At 39.8% G+C, this 16945-nt stretch overlaps 1 protein-coding gene across 4 annotated transcripts in view; it reads left to right on the top strand.

The window, feature by feature from the left end:
- The first annotated feature begins 361 nt into the window (after window positions 1–361).
- Window positions 362–16945, top strand: part of TBC1D2B (TBC1 domain family member 2B) — a 37551-nt gene continuing 20967 nt past the window's right edge. The window contains exons 1-4 of one of the 4 annotated variants that reach the window (XM_042804144.1): window positions 362–587; window positions 1071–1223; window positions 7882–8035; window positions 13193–13358. In XM_042804144.1, the coding sequence (XP_042660078.1) occupies window positions 7900–8035; window positions 13193–13358 (302 nt within the window). In that variant the 5' untranslated portion in view covers window positions 362–587; window positions 1071–1223; window positions 7882–7899. Of the gene's footprint in view, window positions 588–885; window positions 1224–3715; window positions 3779–7881; window positions 8036–13192; window positions 13359–16945 lie in introns of those variants that run through there. The other 3 variants (XM_032990461.2, XM_042804143.1, XM_032990460.2) reach the window with 3 other exon arrangements.

The raw sequence follows: 16945 nt of genomic DNA, 5'->3' as shown, positions 1-16945 counted from the left end.
ATATACTGTGTTCCAAACACAAGGAGAAACCATGTGAAATTATGTGTACCTCCCTGTGGCAGCTTATCTGTTCACAGTGAAGTTTTCTGTTGCAGAAATTCTTTATTATTAACAGTAGAAGTTCCTCCAAGTCCTAAATGTGCTAGACATTTTGCTAAAACACAAACAAGTAAATAATTTGGCCTGTAGCCATTCACAAGTGTAAACCCTGTGAACTACAGCTTTTTAGCTATTGCTGCCTCTGTAACTTTTCCCATAAATCGTGATTTGGGAGTGGTTTCCATGCTCATCAGCAGGCAGAGCAGCAAGCATTGGGTAAGATCGAACATAGCAGAGACCTTGTGAAGAAGATTCGTGGCCCACGCGCTCCTTCTGTTCCCACCACATCAGGCGCGGCACAGAGACAGAGATAAGGCTTGGCATGGGAGAGTACAAATGAGTAATCCAGTTCCCAACAAGAGAAAGGTTTTAATCTGATCATGGCTAGACCAGGATTTGGAATATGGTTTTTAATGTGGTCGCAGAACTAGGGGAGCCCGGTGGCGGTGAAGCGGGGGCCGCCAGGAGCCCCGAGCCGCGTGGAGTAGGTGGGTCTCCACGTCAGCAGCGGCCGAGGTCGGGCGGATTTCCCGGAACGGGGCCGCACGGAGGCCCAGGCGCCGCTCCGGGCTCCGGCCCGGCGGGCGCGGGGCCGCGCTGGCAGGCGGAGAGGGGCGGGGCGGCCGCAGGCCTCCGGCCTTGCCGGCGGGCGGGCGTGTGGGGAGCGGCGGCGGGGCGGGCCGGGCCGGGCCGGGCCGCGGCGGCCGCACTACAAGTCCCGTGAGGCGGCGCGGCGCGGGGCCAGCCGGCTCCCTGCGCGGCGGGCCGGGCGGCGGCCGCGGCGGGGCGAGGCGATGCCGGCGGCGGGCTCGGAGGGGGAGGAGGGCCCGGCGGCGGGGGAGCAGCCCGGCCCCGGCACCCCCAAGCTCTGCGGGTACCTGCAGAAGCTGTCGGGCAAGGGCCCCCTGCGCGGCTTCCGCACCCGCTGGTTCGTCTTCGACCCCCGCCGCTGCTACCTCTACTACTTCAAGGGGCCGCAGGAGGCGCTGCCCCTCGGGCACCTCGACATCGCCTCCGCCTGCTTCAGCTACCACCAGCCCGAGGCCGTCGCCGCCGCCGCCGCGGGGGACGAGGCCGCCGCCTTCGAGGTGCACAGTCCCAACGGCGCCGTCGCCGTGCTCAAGGTAGGCCCGGGGGCGGGCGGGACCCGTCCCCCTTCCCCCGTCCCCTCAGCGCCGGGGCGGGCTGGGGCTGGGGCTGCGGCTGCTGTGCCCGCCCGCTCCCCCTCAGGCTCGGCGCCCGCCCGGTGCCCGCAGAGCGCGGCGGGACCTGCCCTCCGCTGCGTTTTGTATGTTGGTGTTTTTTTTTGTTTTTTTTTTTTTTAAAGAAGAAGAAAAGTAATATTTCTCAAACGCAGAGTAGATTAGTAACGCCAGGCTATGCCGTGCGTTAGTTTCATTCTCGTCTTCCTTTATGATTTTATTTTTCAAGCCTTCTTCTGAAGGGGAGGAAAGTGTTTCTGGTGAGCCCGCTCCTGTGGGAACAGGGTGGGATAGCTGGCTTGGGTGAGTGGGTTCTGTGGAAACGGCTGGGTAGGAAAAAGATTTCCAAGGAAATCTGGTGGGTCGTGGTTTTGGAAGTTGAGAGGGAGTGGTTGGTTTTCACTTTTGGGGTGTTTATTTTGAAAAGATGATGTACGGCAGAAGTCTTCATCTAGACTGTTTTGGGAGGAAGGAAGAGGGGGAGGGAGAATTGTCTCCTGGTAGTAGCAGAGGCTGCTTATCACGTTGTTTTTGCAAGGACTCAGACTTTCATAGGACGAGAGGTAAATCTTTCTGTTATTGCTATTCCTGGGGGAAAAAAAACAAAACAAAACCAATCCAAAACAACACGCAAGGAAACTATTTCTACTCAATAAAGAGGAAATAAATTCTCCTGAGAATCCGTTAATTTTGATTGCTATTAAGTCATATGTTTCCCACAAGGAATGTTCTTGTGCACTCCATGTCAGTTTTCATGTGAACTGTGTTCTTTTTGAGGAAGATCCTTAATATTAGAGCATAATCTATAAAGTTACTGAAGTAAAATTTCCTATTGAATATTGGAGAAGATTTTTCTTAAACACTTATTTAACCCTGGAGATTTGAGCAATGATAATAAATACTGAGATTGTAGAACGTGAGTGTGTGAAGCTCTTCAATATTCTGTTTTGGTAAATATACTTTATTAAAGAATGAGCAAGTTATTTAGCTAGAAGAGTAACATGATAATAATTTCAACTATGTTTGTTTAAGGAAAAGCAGTGTAATTACCAGTTTTGCATGCAGTCATTTGTAAAAACTACTTTTGTCTTTGTATAGCCGTAACCAAAGTTTTTATCATGTTTCCATGAATCTGCATTTATGGTCTATATTACATATGCTTTTTTATGTTTATGTTACAGAAGTTAAAACTGCAGACTTGTTGTAAGCTTTGATTTTTTGATAGTTTGAGGGTTTTTTTGTTTCTTTGTTTTTAATTAGTATTTAGTGATTTTTATGTGGAAATCGCCAGAAAAATGCATAATACACACTTTGTTTTGAGGATTCTTTTTGAATAGGAGGGCCTTTGTTGAGAAACATATAATTGAGTATTAGGATTATAGTGGGAAATAGTATATGCCACCTGTGTAATAAGTAACTAGCCTGCCAAACACTACGGTAGCAGTAGCCTTGGGTGTCTTCTGTAGTCATGAAGATACAAACCGTACTCATCATTGATGCACAAAGCATAACAAGGAACAGGGAGTTTCCTTTTTTATGTTTTTCTTTGCATCTTTTTGTTTGTGATGTTACTACTCTGCCTGTACTTTTTGTATTATTTTTTTTCCTGTACTCTCTAGGAAAGAACCCACGTGGATTGGAGCTCTCTTCATGTTTCCCTTAGGTGAATGAGAAAAGGTGCCAGTTAACTGTAATTAGCAGAAAAAGAAATAATTTTGTATCTTTTACCTTTCATATTGTTACGATGCTTGCCCTAAAGCGGCCAAGTGATTGTCCATAAAAATGCTATTATGCTATAGGTGTTTATATAATAAATAAGGAATTAATGAAAATCTTGAGGGATATTGCAGGACCAACTGGCCTTCTATGACTGTGTGATTCACAAAGGGATAAGGCTTTTGCAGCTGGAATTAATTTTCTTCTACCCAACGTGATACTTCTTTAAGGCCTTTTAAAACATCTGTCAGCTAAATTAGGTAGACATAAAATTAAGAATGAACTCAATATGTTAAATTAAAAAAAACCTAAACCAAACCCTCACACTGGCCGATCCAGACCCAGTTGAAAACAAATGTGTTTTAATCTATCGAGAAAACATTACACACAGAGCACGAGGAATAAAGTCAAGTCAAATGTAGTCTTCACCCTCTAACTCACATGCTTTGTTTTCCTCAATTTGCTGCTTGTTCAGATTTTCCAGATCTTGTGATCTGGTCTTTCCCATTCAGTATTATAAATTGAGAAGAGCAATAAGAAATAAGCGACTGGAATTCCAGATTGGAATGATGGCACTGTTGAGAAATGCATTATTTCTTCATAATGCCTCAGTTTTTTGTTAATGTAATGATTTTGTCATCTGGATTGCTCAGTCTTTGTTATTTAGTGGGAGCTGAGGGCTGTATGATATACTTGGGGTTTGTTCCTTAGTTCGTGGACAATTGCAGGAAAAAGATACTGTAGCCTTTACAGCAAATAAGGTAAATTGTCCCTGATTTAGAAATGTAGATAACCAACCTGACACTTGCATGATTATAGGTTTTTCTGTATATTTCAAACAGTTACAGTACATTAGAAGAAGCTAAGTGTGTGTATAAAAAGCTTTTCCATTTAAAATATTACAGGTACCATCATTTTAGGTAAAGAAGCAGAGAAAATTCTATACTTCATGAATTATGGATTGATGACATTTGGGAGTATTTTCGTGGAAAGGACCTGATTCTGCAAATACTTGCTGTAACACAGACTGATTTTAATACAGTCAAGTGAATATTTGCCTGTCTTTGCACAGCGAGGCCTGTCATTAATAGAAAGGATAATTAGTATTATGGATATATATAAATGAACAAAGGGGTAATTTCTTATTTATTTTTAAAGCAGTCTTTTGTTTGGATAATGGCACAGTTCACTTGCTTTTGAAACAAATAAACACTGGCCAGTGATGATAGACTGTGTGTCTAGTCACTTACATGTGGATAACTTCTTTGTGAATAGGGGTGAATTAGGAGGGGAACAGAAATTGCACAGGCTTCCAAAAAAAAAAAAAAAGTCTGTGTTATTAGCCAAGTAGTAAGAATTCAAAAAAATGCAGATTTTGAAGCTCAGATCATTGGAAGTATTAGACACCCAACTTGCCAAAATCAGAATTATTTAGGAGCTTTTACTCTAATTTGTCAGTGATCTTTAAGGATGTAGCAGTGATGAATAATGGGGTGCTTGAGCTTAAATAGTATTGCCTTAGGACCTAACACCATAAGAGCCTAACTCAGTTTAGAAGGGGCAGCGAAGGGGATTTCTTTTCTGAGGTGTTCCTTACTTTTTTTTTTTTTTTTAAACTTTGATAGTTAGTGGTTGCAATGCTTTAATTAAGAATTGGGCTGCCCTCCCCCCAAAAAGCTATCTCGCTTCAAATTTGCCATTTGAGCATATCAGGAATAGTAAATCCTAAGAAATGCAAGCTTTCTGATGATGTTCCCTTTTACAGAAAAGCTTGAGGGGGAGTTTGACTGCATTCAGAGAAGGATTGTGGCAAGAACTTTCATGAGTTTTCTCAGAATGGCATGTCTGCTTGTTGCCTTTCCTCGGACTCTTCCTGTAAGTGTTTAATATTGGCATACATATTCCACCAGGGGGTCCAGGTAGAGGATGCCATTGGGTAGTTGTTTTCCCCAAATAATTCCTCTGTCTCTCATGGTGGACAGTAGCCAAATACTCAGAGGAGTCATGAGAAATGGGGCAAGCATGGAAGAGTTCCTTTCTCTGACAGGTAAAGTGAATTTTAAAAAAATGTTTGCAAATTTCTTTAGGATTATGGAAACAAGGAGACTTAAAATATTCTGTGCGCTCTTTAAAAAAAAAGACCATTTTAAACAACAAGCTTCAAAGACTAATCTTGTTTAAACAGAGTTCATCTTAACAGAGATTCTCATGATACTCTTTTACTTGTAAAGTAAATAATTAAGATGCCTATATAAACTCAGTAAAATCTGTTTAAAAGGGAGTAGAAAACTCATTAAGAGAAGGAAGACTGTGTATGAGAAGTAAGGAAGGCAAAGTCACAGGCCGGGTTCAGCAGCAAGGTACCAAGTAGTTCTTGGGAAAATTACTTAAAATAGGGAAGTGAAAAACTTGTACTGCTTTGCTATCCTGTTTTACATTGAAGGACCATACCTACTAACTGACTCAGTGTGTAACAATGGTATCACTTGTAAGCTGAGGATGTGTATGTGTTGCTCAGCAGAGAAGTAGTGCAATAGAGAAATCAAAAGCAACAAGGAGCAACTCTCATAAAATCCGTTTGTGGTGTTCTAAAGACAGTTGGGGAGAGGATATTGGGACAAATTGTCAAAAAGGCTCATTAAGTTGAACTAGTCAAGAGCAGAAGTTAATTGTGAGCAGAAGTTAATTGTAGGTATCCTTTACGTTGACTCCAGGTGGATTGCCTCATTAACTATGTTGTGGTAACAAAGAGAACCACTGAAGTACTGCATCCTGTGTTAGTGGAAGCTCTGAATTCTTGGTGGTTTTCTACTGGAGCACAGGGATACATTGCTTTTCAAGTCTTGTGTGCAAGTCTATTGAAAGGGAATATAGGCTCTCAAATTTACCAGAAATTAAGACTTGCCACTGGATAAAACTCCAAAGGAAATACTTCTGTGCTAGAAATAGAAGGGGAGACGTTTAGTCTTTGCAGAAAATGACTGGAGTCTGTAGACACAAAACCTGCTGCTGTGGTCATTCCAGAACTGCCAGTGATGGCTGTGTGAATTGATGCTTCCTGGTGTCCAGTTCTCTGACACTTTCTGAGAAACCCCATAGACATTCCTTAACTGTTCTTTTTCCATGTCTTTTTTACAAGGGAAATGTTTTCTTCTGGTTTCCTGTGAGCAAGCAAGAATAAATGTATGAAACTGATTTCCATTTCAGATTAGAAATATCTTGCTTTCTTACCAACAGAGAAAAGTGAACCTGCAGTGTCCTCTTGTATCACTATGTGGTTTATATCACTACTTGATTTGATTTATGAATGTTTACTTGATTTTTGTATCTTGCGTCTTCTCATGTGTATGATGTACTGAGAGGAACTGGAGTAGCAGCTGCAGGAATAACTGTGTCTGTTTTCTGATTAACTTCCTTGCACAGTGCTTCAGAACCATTTGTGGATGTTAAAGCTCATACAGGTACAAAAAGCCAAATTGTAAAATAAAAATCTATCTCTACAAATGCTAAACACTAAGATGGCAGATTGCTGAGCTGGAGGGAGCACCCCGAGGAGGCATCATTTCTTGTTTGCTGTATTGCTTATGCTCTGTCTTGTCATTGGCTGCTCTCAGGGTCAAAATATGGTGGTAAATGGATCTTCAGTTTGACTAGACAACAAGTGTTCTCATATAAAAAATGAAGACAAATCTGTGCCATTTATGTGCTTTATGCAGCACTTGCTATATTTCCTTCGTAAGGAAATCTGTGGTGGTTGCTGCTCTTCTTTTGCACCTGTGCTCTGCACCAGTACCCTCTTCATTTGTGATAAGCATGGCAGGAAGCTATTAGAAATTAAGTTGTCTTTAAAAGTCAACACAGCCATTTGCTCAAGTAATGAGGGTTTTTCACTGATAATGCCACCAAGCACTTTGGGTGAAGGTAGGAGAAAGACTGGCAAAAAGATAAGTACTCTACTTACAAGCCAGAGGACTTTGCGTGTCTCTCCACAGGTGTGAACATTTTATTCCTGAACACACCATGTCACTAGTGTCTGGTGCTTGTTCTAGGCTGGTGGCTGAAGATTTATGTTGGAATACAAATGACTTCTCCAAGTGAGCACCTGCAGTGTCAGTTACTGTCACTGAGTCTGTTGTTGATATATGTAGATTGTCATTTGACACACTTTGAAATTACTCTTATAGCTAGGATTCTTACTGAAGCTTAAAGATGTGTTTAAATTCTTGGTCGCGTATTACCTGTTCACCTTACTGATTGTAGGCTTGTAGATAAATACCCATGTTGGGACTTTCTTTTTTAAATATGACCTATCTATAGAAGTTAGTTAGCTCACGGGATTATCACGTAATATAGTATGTAGACTTACTCATTAAAGGAAGAGCCATTACAATGCATTATTAATTTGTTGGTTTCTCCTGGTAATAAAGCAAATTAAAAAAACAGAAAATGAGAATCTTCCTGACTATGTATGGGACTTTATTCATAATACAGATTTGTAGTTATATATTTAAACAATGCTTTGTGTGTAAAATATAAGATGCTGCTGCTGCATTTTCTAATGTTTGAGTGTAAAACTGGAGAAAAAAAATGCATGTGAGTACTTCTAATCGAAAATGGATTTGGCATGAAAATCAGGGATGTGTATGTTTGCACAAGGTATACCTAGTACATTGGGGGTTACTTCTTTTAAATCGTATTAGTCTTGAGTGGTGATACCTTGCTGATATCCTAATTATCTGTGTGTTTTTTTGTTGTTTTGTTGTTTTTGTTTTTGTTTTTTTTTTTAATTGCACTTGGAATTACTGTATTTATATACCAAAGACACACAGTGATCTTATCAGTGCTCTGGTTCTTTGTGTTGTAGGCTGCAACTCGTCAGGATATGACATACTGGCTTCAGGAACTTCAACAGAAAAGGTGGGAGTATTGTAACAACCTTGACGCCGCAAAAAGGGACAGCCGAACTTCCCCTACACCAAGTGACTTCTCCAAAGGTCTTGTTGCCAAAGACAATCCTGGTAGGTTGAAAATTTGAGTAAAAACACTTTCTATTCAGTGTCAGTTAATCAGTACAAGGCATAGCACTGGGATAGAAAACAGTCTTAGGAAGTCTTTTGTCACACATTGTTATTGAGTAACTCCATGTAAACTTTGCATATGTTGCTGATGCTGAAATTATTTAACATAAAAATAATTTTATGTGTCATGTTGTATCTCTTACGAACCTTGTTGATTTCTTAAAAACAGATTTTTAGAAATAAAGTAAAATAGAGTAGTCCTATGGCTAGGCTTCATTAAGTGGCAAAGTACATTTTAGGTTAGATAAGTTGTCTTTAGTGGTTGCAGTATCTTAAAAGCTTAGTGTGTTAAGTATCCAGAGATACTGCAGTTTTTAATGGGAACAGGTATGTTTTGCATTCTGAATGACTGTCCTTTGTTCCTGAAAAAGTGTGGTGTGGTAGATCTATCTGACTGTGATCAAAAATTTCCTGCCTTGTAAAACTGGAAGACAGTTTGCACTGATACTGTGTCAGTGAAATTCACTCCTCTAAATACCTTCAGCCAAAGAAAATGTAACTTTAGACTAGTGTCAGAGTTATAAAAATGTATCACTGTATTATACAAAGTTATTCTGCATTTTCTACTACATTGCTCAGGCACTTCTGAGTTGTTTTATTCCTGAATCATTACAGAAATGGATTCCTTGTGATTTCTGTTATCCATTAATAAGACTGAGTACAATCCTGTTCTACGCCAAGTTAGACATGTTAGTAAAGCTCTCCTGGGTTTAAACAGAGTATTGAGGTCAGACGTATTTCATCAACAGGTTTTATATTTTGTTGATTTCAAATTGCTTGTACTGTAAAACCAGAAATGTTAAGCTGTCTTCTTCCCCACCCTTTTCTCCCTTCCCCCAGTTCAGATCCCATGCTGCAGTATTGTCCTCTAACCCAGTTTGCTCTCATTTGAGAGCAGTCTGTTAGCAGCTGCTTGCTCAACCACAGCTGGCTTGAGAGTACGTGTTTTCCTAGAGGCTCAGCTTGATGTTTCAGCTACACTGATCTAACAGCTAGTCACTAATTAAAGAAATTCCAAGCTCTCTCCCTTGATCTAGTGCTGCTGCTAGTCTCACCCTTCCTTAGCTGGTGCAGGGAGTGCAACTAGCAGGAAACATCTTTTTCTCCAGGTTGGTTTCTGACCAGTGTAGCTTCCTCAAGTGATTTACTGTAGGGACAAGTGAGTGCCAGGATTAATCCAAGAGAATTGTTGGGAATGCAAAGTGGAATGGTTTGAGACCACCTTTCTGGCAGCAAACAGTCTGGCTAGCAGCTTGTCAAACCATATGCTGCAAGAACATATGTATTGGTATGCAAAGTTGTAACTGCTTGCAGGTGTTGGAAAGGGTAACAGGCTTTTGCTCTTTCAAAACTTGGCCTTTCTACCTTCAGCCTCTCATTCTCTGCTATGTGGTGTCCTTTTTTGTGTTTTGTGGTGTGTGTTTGACCCTTTAATGAGTTGGTTGAGTTCAAACGTTAGCCAAAAAGAGAAGGTATCTTTTTTTTTTTTTTTTTCTGCTAGATTAATGAGTGGAATATATTTACTGTGCAGTCAGGTGACTTCCAGAGCTGATGGAAGGGAAGGAACAAATCATGGTGGATAAATATGGGAAGGCAGGGTAAAGGAGTAGGCAGGACTGCCCTCTTTTGGCAGCAGATTGTTGGATCAGATCAACTATAAGATGTAACTTGGACCCAGATCTCTGTTCTTTCTGGTTTATGCTGCTTCCATCAGAACACAGGTACAGTGGGAGATTAATCTTCTGTCACTGCAGGCTGTGTAGGTGCTGTTCACTCACTCCTCTTTTGCATCAAGTCTAGCAATTTCAAGAGTCACTTCAGATCACTGATCTGATATTTTCCTTGCGTGAAAGTTGTTGGGGTTTTCTGGATCAACAAGCTGAACCCATTTGTGTGTTTTGTTTTGTTTCTTTTTTTTGTTTGTTTGTTTTGTTTTTGGTTTTTTTTTTTTTGTTTGTTTGTTTTTTTTTTTTAAATCGTTTGGTGATTTATTTTTTTTTTTTTTTAATTATTTTTCAATCCAGTGCAAGGAATGTCAAGATAAAATGCATGGGCTGAGTAGATTCATCCTTTTCAGGGACAGCCTGAAGTTAAGCTGCATTATGTATAATTTGAAACTGCATCTAGCGTATTTCATTTTTGAGGAGAGATCACAATGATGACTATCATCAACTGAAGTGTTTTATGTAGGGATTTCTTCTGAGAAAGTGCAAAGAGCCTGAATGATTGATGATTGTTTCTTCTTCTTAAACAACTACTACAAAAGTTTCCTGTACAGTTGGAGGACTCTTTAAGGCTCTGATTCCATGTTGATGACTGAAGTGTGTCTTGTATTTGTCTTTTGATTTTTTTTGTTTGTTTGTGTGTTTGTTTTTTTTTTTTTAATAATGGATGTGCATTCGATGATATGCTTTCAATTGGAACATAGAAATTATTTTGTTTCACTAGTGCTTGAGTACAGATGCTATCAGTAGTGTTTTAAATGGGGAAGTACTCAGTCCTCAGTCCAGAAACAGAATTGCTTACTGTAGTCTTGCCTGTTTGGTCCTGTCATCCTTTCCCCTGCTCCAGTTCAGAAATCTGGACTAACTGGAACATAAGTAAAGCTCAGGTACTGCGCTATGGATCAGGCTTGACAAGTTTTTAAGAATATTCAAGGTAGTTAAAAATGCTTTAAAATATTTTTCAAAGTGGTCTGTGAGAAAGCTAATGTTACAAAAACGTTTCTGTAGTATTTCTCATGGAGCTGCCTTACTACCATGGAAGTCAAATAAATGGCTTATTCTTTACAGGATATGGGTTATTTTATTTTCTGGGGATTGATTGATTGCTAATGTAGCTTTTACAATTTCAGGTCTTCGTTGTGCTATTCCTCAACTCTTAAGTAGCATGAATAAAAAATGTTATGTCACGTATTTATGAGATTGTTGTGTTTTGCAATAAGTTTAAAAACAAGATTTTTTTTTTTTTTTTTTTGGTAGTGGCTGCATTGACAACCACATTACATTGTTGTGCATTATCTGCTATGTAGCCCATACCTCTAACCAACCATCTGGCTGGTGTAAGCAGGGGAGCATGTACCATGAGCAAACTCAGGAGGCTGGAAGATTCAAGCAGACTTATTAGCATGTCTGTTAAAGGAAATGCATTTATTAGAAATTCAGCTCTTGAGCAATTCATTTACCCGGGCCATACTACAAAGAGATTTTTGTAGTCTTGTTAAATTATAAAGGTAGAAGATGAAACAAGCTGTAAGTATGAAAGCAGAGTGTTAATATTGCAGCCTGGTTTTGGGTGCCCATAAGTTTTGGTGTGGGTTTTCTTTAGGGTGGGATAGTTGTTTGCTTTTGCTTTTGGTTTTGGTTGCTTTTTGGTTTAGTTGAAACCTATTGTATTATCTTTCCCTTCTATTACACAGTGAGTGTGATCAAATGTTAATTTTATTTATCTTAGCTGATTTTTGTTCAGCTCAAACAGCTAAGGTCTGAAAGAAAGTGAAATTTAGTTTGGCTGAAGCACTAAAGAAGTTTCTATCAGCATTGTTCATAAAATAAGTCAAGGCAATGTAATTTGTATCTGTATTTGAAAGATGTCACGATATGCTTCTGTTTCAGATACCATTTTTCAAGGGTTTCAGATCTGTAGTGTCAATGATCTGTTATATCTGGTATTCTTCATCACAAAGTGTCCTGTCATTCTACTTTTAATCTCTGATATGGGCTAAATAAAAGTAACCATCTGCTGAGTAATTGGAGGGTACAGCTTGCTTCAAGATGGTCTTGCTGCTAGTGCCAAGTAACAGTCAGAACAAAGATTAAAAGGCTCACCAGTGATAAAACAGAGTATTGTGATTTCCCAGGGTCTTTCCCTTCCTGCAGATAACTATTTAAATCAGAAGCTCAGCCAGCGTGTTGTTTCCGAATATAACTGTTGAATAAAGTCTGAGACCATTCTCAAAATTTTTAAATCCTCTTCAGTACTTTGTGAGTGACAGGGAGAAGAGTCTGAAAATTACATTTGAGCTTGTTTTTAACTCATCTTGTAGAAGGCCATAAACCACTTTATGCTTCTCTAGAATTATTGTAGTATATTCATACATTTCCTATCTCCTCTGCCTGCTGGAGGAAGGGTGAGGGAGAAAGCAAGTGATCCAGGATAATGGAAACACTGAGGTAACATATATACTACAGATTCTCCAGTGTGTGTTGGAGACCTGGCTAACTCTGTTGGATCAGCTTGGATCCTCTGGACTTGATTAGCTCTGGCTCGGCACTCGTGCCAGTACTTGACTGGTTCCTGTGGAGCCATTCGGAGCCTGCATGAGTTTGCTGGCGTGTGTGCAGTGCTGGGCCTGAGCTGCATGGCTGCACGGCTCTGTGCCTGCTCTGTTGATTTGCTGGAAGTGCACAAGAGAATTTGGCTGGATGTGTTCAGCTATAGCTGCATTCAGCTTAACTGAAGCTAGTAAATCCTTGCTGATCCAGTAGGTCTCTGCCATGCCTGCAGTGCCTGTGTTAATGTTCTCGGCTCTGGGAATGCCCAGGCTGGATTTGCACAGAGCTGGCTCAAGTCCGTAAAGCTCATTGACTTGCAGCAGCAGTGTCACTTTTAGGATGAACAACTTTTAGGATGAAGCACACCCTGAAAGCTGTGTCACAGTATTTTTGTGACGCTGTTCCTGACTTAGGAGTTCTGACAGACCTGAGCTTGTTTTACAAGGGGGGTTTTGTGGATTACTATGATTAATCCACCTTAATTTTTATGGCTTTATAGCTGCTTAAAATAGATTAATCAATTTTGGCTAATTGAGATCGTAAATCACTCATTAAACAGTGCTTTGTAAGCATAAAACATGTCTTGTTTTCAGAAGTGTGTGGCTATAGTGAGAGCTCACTGAGTAAAATACTTTGCTGTTTTTAAAGTTCATTTGAAGAGAGCGTTTTATAAAGTTATGCTGCAATTTAAAATAAAACCCTAACTATGTTACTAGCGGGCTTAGTAGTATATGACTTCATATAGCCACTATTCTTTTACTTACTGAAAGTTTTGCCTATTTTTCTTTTTCTCTCTTTCTTTTTTTTTTTTTTTTTTACATAGATTTGGGTATCCTAAGTCAAAATGCTTCAGCAGAGAGAGCTAGAAATATTCTAGCTGTGGAGACCTCTCCTACAGACCTGGTGGGGGAACAAGCAGCTTCCCAACCTGCACCAGTCCAACCAAGTGCCATCAATTTCTCACTTAAACAATGGAGTACTGAAATCAAGTAAGTTGGAAATGTGGAAGAAAGTTATAATCAGGTTGATAGTTGCTGGCTGAGACTATTTCCTACTGAAAAATGTGTGTATATGGTTGGCGGAGCTTTTTAGAAGAGCTGGGGGTGATGGGGTGGATCGGTAAATGGAACTGTGTCTCTTCAAATAAACTGTTTCTTTATTCTACTTAGTTGTTTGAAGGTCATAGCTGAACATCATTATGTAGCATTACTGATATCTGAAGGGCAGACTCAAGTCCTGTAAAGCACTTGTAGTGATGGCTTTGCTCTGTGAACCCAGGCAAGGAGTTGGGAGTTGTATTCTCAGCTAGTACTGCTTTTTGTTCTTCATAGTGTAATGGAGTTGCTAATTGCTAGCATTGTAGTAGTCATAGTATGTGGTGCTTATGAAATATTTTTAGCGATGAAAATCTAAATAATATAAATCATTCTTCTTAATTTTCTTCTTAAAAAAATGAAAGCACATGGCACAGATTTGAAATTGATACAGTTTGAATTCCTGAGCAGAAATGTGGCAGATCCCTTCTGAACAACAGCAAAGCCACATCTTATCCCCTTACTCTTCATGAGTTTACTTTTTGGTATTAACTGATAAAGGAAATCAGTCCTACTGGTTTCTAATTGTTCTGTTAGGGTTTTTTTCTAAATGTTTTTACACTGCTTCACCCACATAGATGGATCTTCTGCTTCTACTCAAAGGATGTTACAGTGCTATTACAGAGCAATTCAGAAAGCAGAGCTGTAGCTTTGGTTAACTAGACCACATCCCTCTTGAGCTGCGAGTAAAATGTTCATTTTCATCAGCAGTGCTGAGTTAAACAGATTCCTTTTAAAGCTTTCCTGTTAAGCACAGAGATCTGAGAGGTTACAAAGTGTTGTTGGTTTTGTTTTTTTCTGTTGTTCTCTTTTTTTTTTTTTTTTTTTTTCCTCCTTTAAGACTGCTGTGTAGACCATCACTTAAGTTCTAGAAAAAATGGTTTATGGGTTGGATTAAGAAACATGTAAATCCTGTTACTACATGTCCTGTTTAAATTGGTAGTCTTGTATGGTTTCTTTGGTTTGTATAGCCACTTTGCTTTGGTAGAACTCAAATTTGGTCGTAATAGAAGGCAAATAACATGAAACAGTTTCTCTTGGGTGAATTCTTGTATACTTGAAACAAGTTTTTCTGGCTTTTTAAACCCTTTTTCATTAATTCCCCCCCCCCCCCCCCCCCCCCCGAAATTGCAGATGATAGATTTTGGGGAAGTGTAGCTAGAAGGGCAGTGTCAGGGTAGGCTACTCAGTGTTGCCTGATAATGTTTCTTTGAGCAGAAAGGCAACAGTGGAGTTGTGGGTTGGGAAGTGCTTTTGGTTGGAGCGAAATGTTTCTGATGGCAGTGGTCCAGCAGATATTGTCACATGGTATTCAGAAGTTGGCCTTTCTCTGTATAGCTGTGATCCTAGTGTCTTGGACTCCTTGTAGATCTCTGGGAATAAACATGTAAGAAAATTTCACACTGAAGCTTTTCCCAGCTGAATGCTGCCCTCCCCCAATCCACTCGTGCTGGAGATATTCAGCTGCAGTGGTTTGTCTGTCTGCAAACGTTCCTGGGAAAATAACTTTACTGTATCTACTAATATTTTTTTTTTAAGTTCTGTGTTTTTTTTTTTTTTATATTGAGTGCTCTAGTGCCCCCATGTGCTCTAAATTTTAAAGCAGGTGTTCCCCCTGCAAGCTGATAGCAGTGGGAAATAGCGTCCTTGTCAGTATTGCTTGTTATGCTCAAACATCCTCTTCTGAGCTTTTAAAAAGTCATTTTGCAGAGGATTGCAGAGCCAGCAGCTAAAATCTGAACTGTGTATGATGTGTACAGTTGTGCACTATTTCTGGCCATGTATTCTATCATTGGGATAAGAGTCTGACAACTCTGTCAGAAGCTATTTAGCTGCATGGTAACATGCTAGAACCTCTGACAAATTTATTCATGTTAGCACAGGCCTTGCAGTGACATGTCTTAAAAGCTATGGACTAGCGTTACCCCTGCCTGTTTTGAGGTAGCAGGTCATGAGCACTTCAGTTCCTGTCTCTAGTAAGATGAATTTGCTCCGAGACGAGTCTGTAGCAGTTTTCACAAGAAAGGTGGATTTTCTTCATGAAAGGTTTGGTTAGGGAAAAGTGCATTTTCCTTGTAATTTCTGTTGTCAGCTGCTCCAGAGAGAGGCAGGGCATGTGTAATCTTAATTTGGATTTATTTTGCTTATGTACAAAAGGTGGTCATTATTACATGCTTCCAACAACCATATCTCTTGTTCATTCAATTGTGCAATGAATGATGCCCAATTAATAAGCAAAACTATTCAGTAATGGTGCAACGGTCCTTCAGACAATAGCCGTTCTCATTCCACAGCTTTGGTTCATGCTCAAACCTTTTTGAACAGAACCCCTGTGAAAAAGCATTAAGTGGTCATGTAAGTCTTATTTTTTTACATGTGCAATCTCATTTGTCACTTCTTGATTGACAAGCAATCTTTTTTTACTTGGCTGAACAGTGTTCTTTGAGTGTGTATCACAAGGAGGTCTAGTTAATTGTACTGGAAACATACTGAATTATAGTAACCTCAAGTTATAGAATGATAAAATAAGACTTAAACCCAAAACATTTAAAATACAGAATCATTACATCACATGATCAGGTCCAATTGTACTTACAATACTGTGCATAGGAAAATAAATACTGTTTTTTAAATTCAGCTACTTTTAATCTAATAAAAAGCAATGAAGCAATGCTGCTTCAGTGCCCTCAACAATCCTATGCAAAAGCTTTATAACATTCAGCATCAGCTATGATAATTCCTGGGCCTAACAGCAGTTTTTGAAGTACCTTTTGTAGAGTTCATTTGACTTCTTGATCCTTGTGATCTTTTCAAGCTTTAAAAGGTGATGTTCAGACAGGCTTTAAATACTGAAGTTGAGGAAGCATATAACAGGCGGTTGTGGAGTTGCACGGTAAGAGATCAGCCACTAGTCAGAATAGCTGTAGAGATGCCAGGTGACACTTAAGAATTTTGGGTGCCGTAGGAAGTATGTCGGTCATCACCCAATTTGATCTATTTAATTAGAATGGAAGGTCTGAACAATAAAATTAAGTTTGTGCCCCCAACAGAAGTTGTGATTCTTTCTGGAAGAAGATTAAATGTGTAGTATAATTGGTTGTTGAAACAGTTTAAAAATAACCCTAAAGACCATTAATAAAATTGTACTTGATTATTTATCAGTTCACCAGACTATAGGAATTTTGCACTACGTAATGATTAGCCTAGAGTTCATGTTGTCAGATGTTAAATCTCTTGTGAAGCTGAAAGACTGGGTTGAATCATCAGATGATCTTGAAGGTGCAATATGGGTTAACTTCTGCTTACGGTTTGAGGAGTAAGAAGAGAGAATGTGTCTCACTGAGTGAAAGCTTCTTCATGGGTCTCCCATCTTACACAGACTGTGTGGAAATATATTTAGTGTCTCAGCATTTTCTAACTTTATACCTGAAAAACTGATTCATAGAGATTGATGTAGAATCTTCTTCTCTAGTTGAACAAAG

The sequence above is a fragment of the Tyto alba genome, unplaced genomic scaffold (genome assembly GCF_018691265.1).
Source record: "Tyto alba isolate M040663 unplaced genomic scaffold, T.alba_DEE_v4.0 Super-Scaffold_41, whole genome shotgun sequence".
In the NCBI taxonomy this organism is placed as follows: Eukaryota; Metazoa; Chordata; class Aves; order Strigiformes; family Tytonidae; genus Tyto; species Tyto alba.
This window is presented reverse-complemented; position numbering and strand designations above follow the sequence as displayed.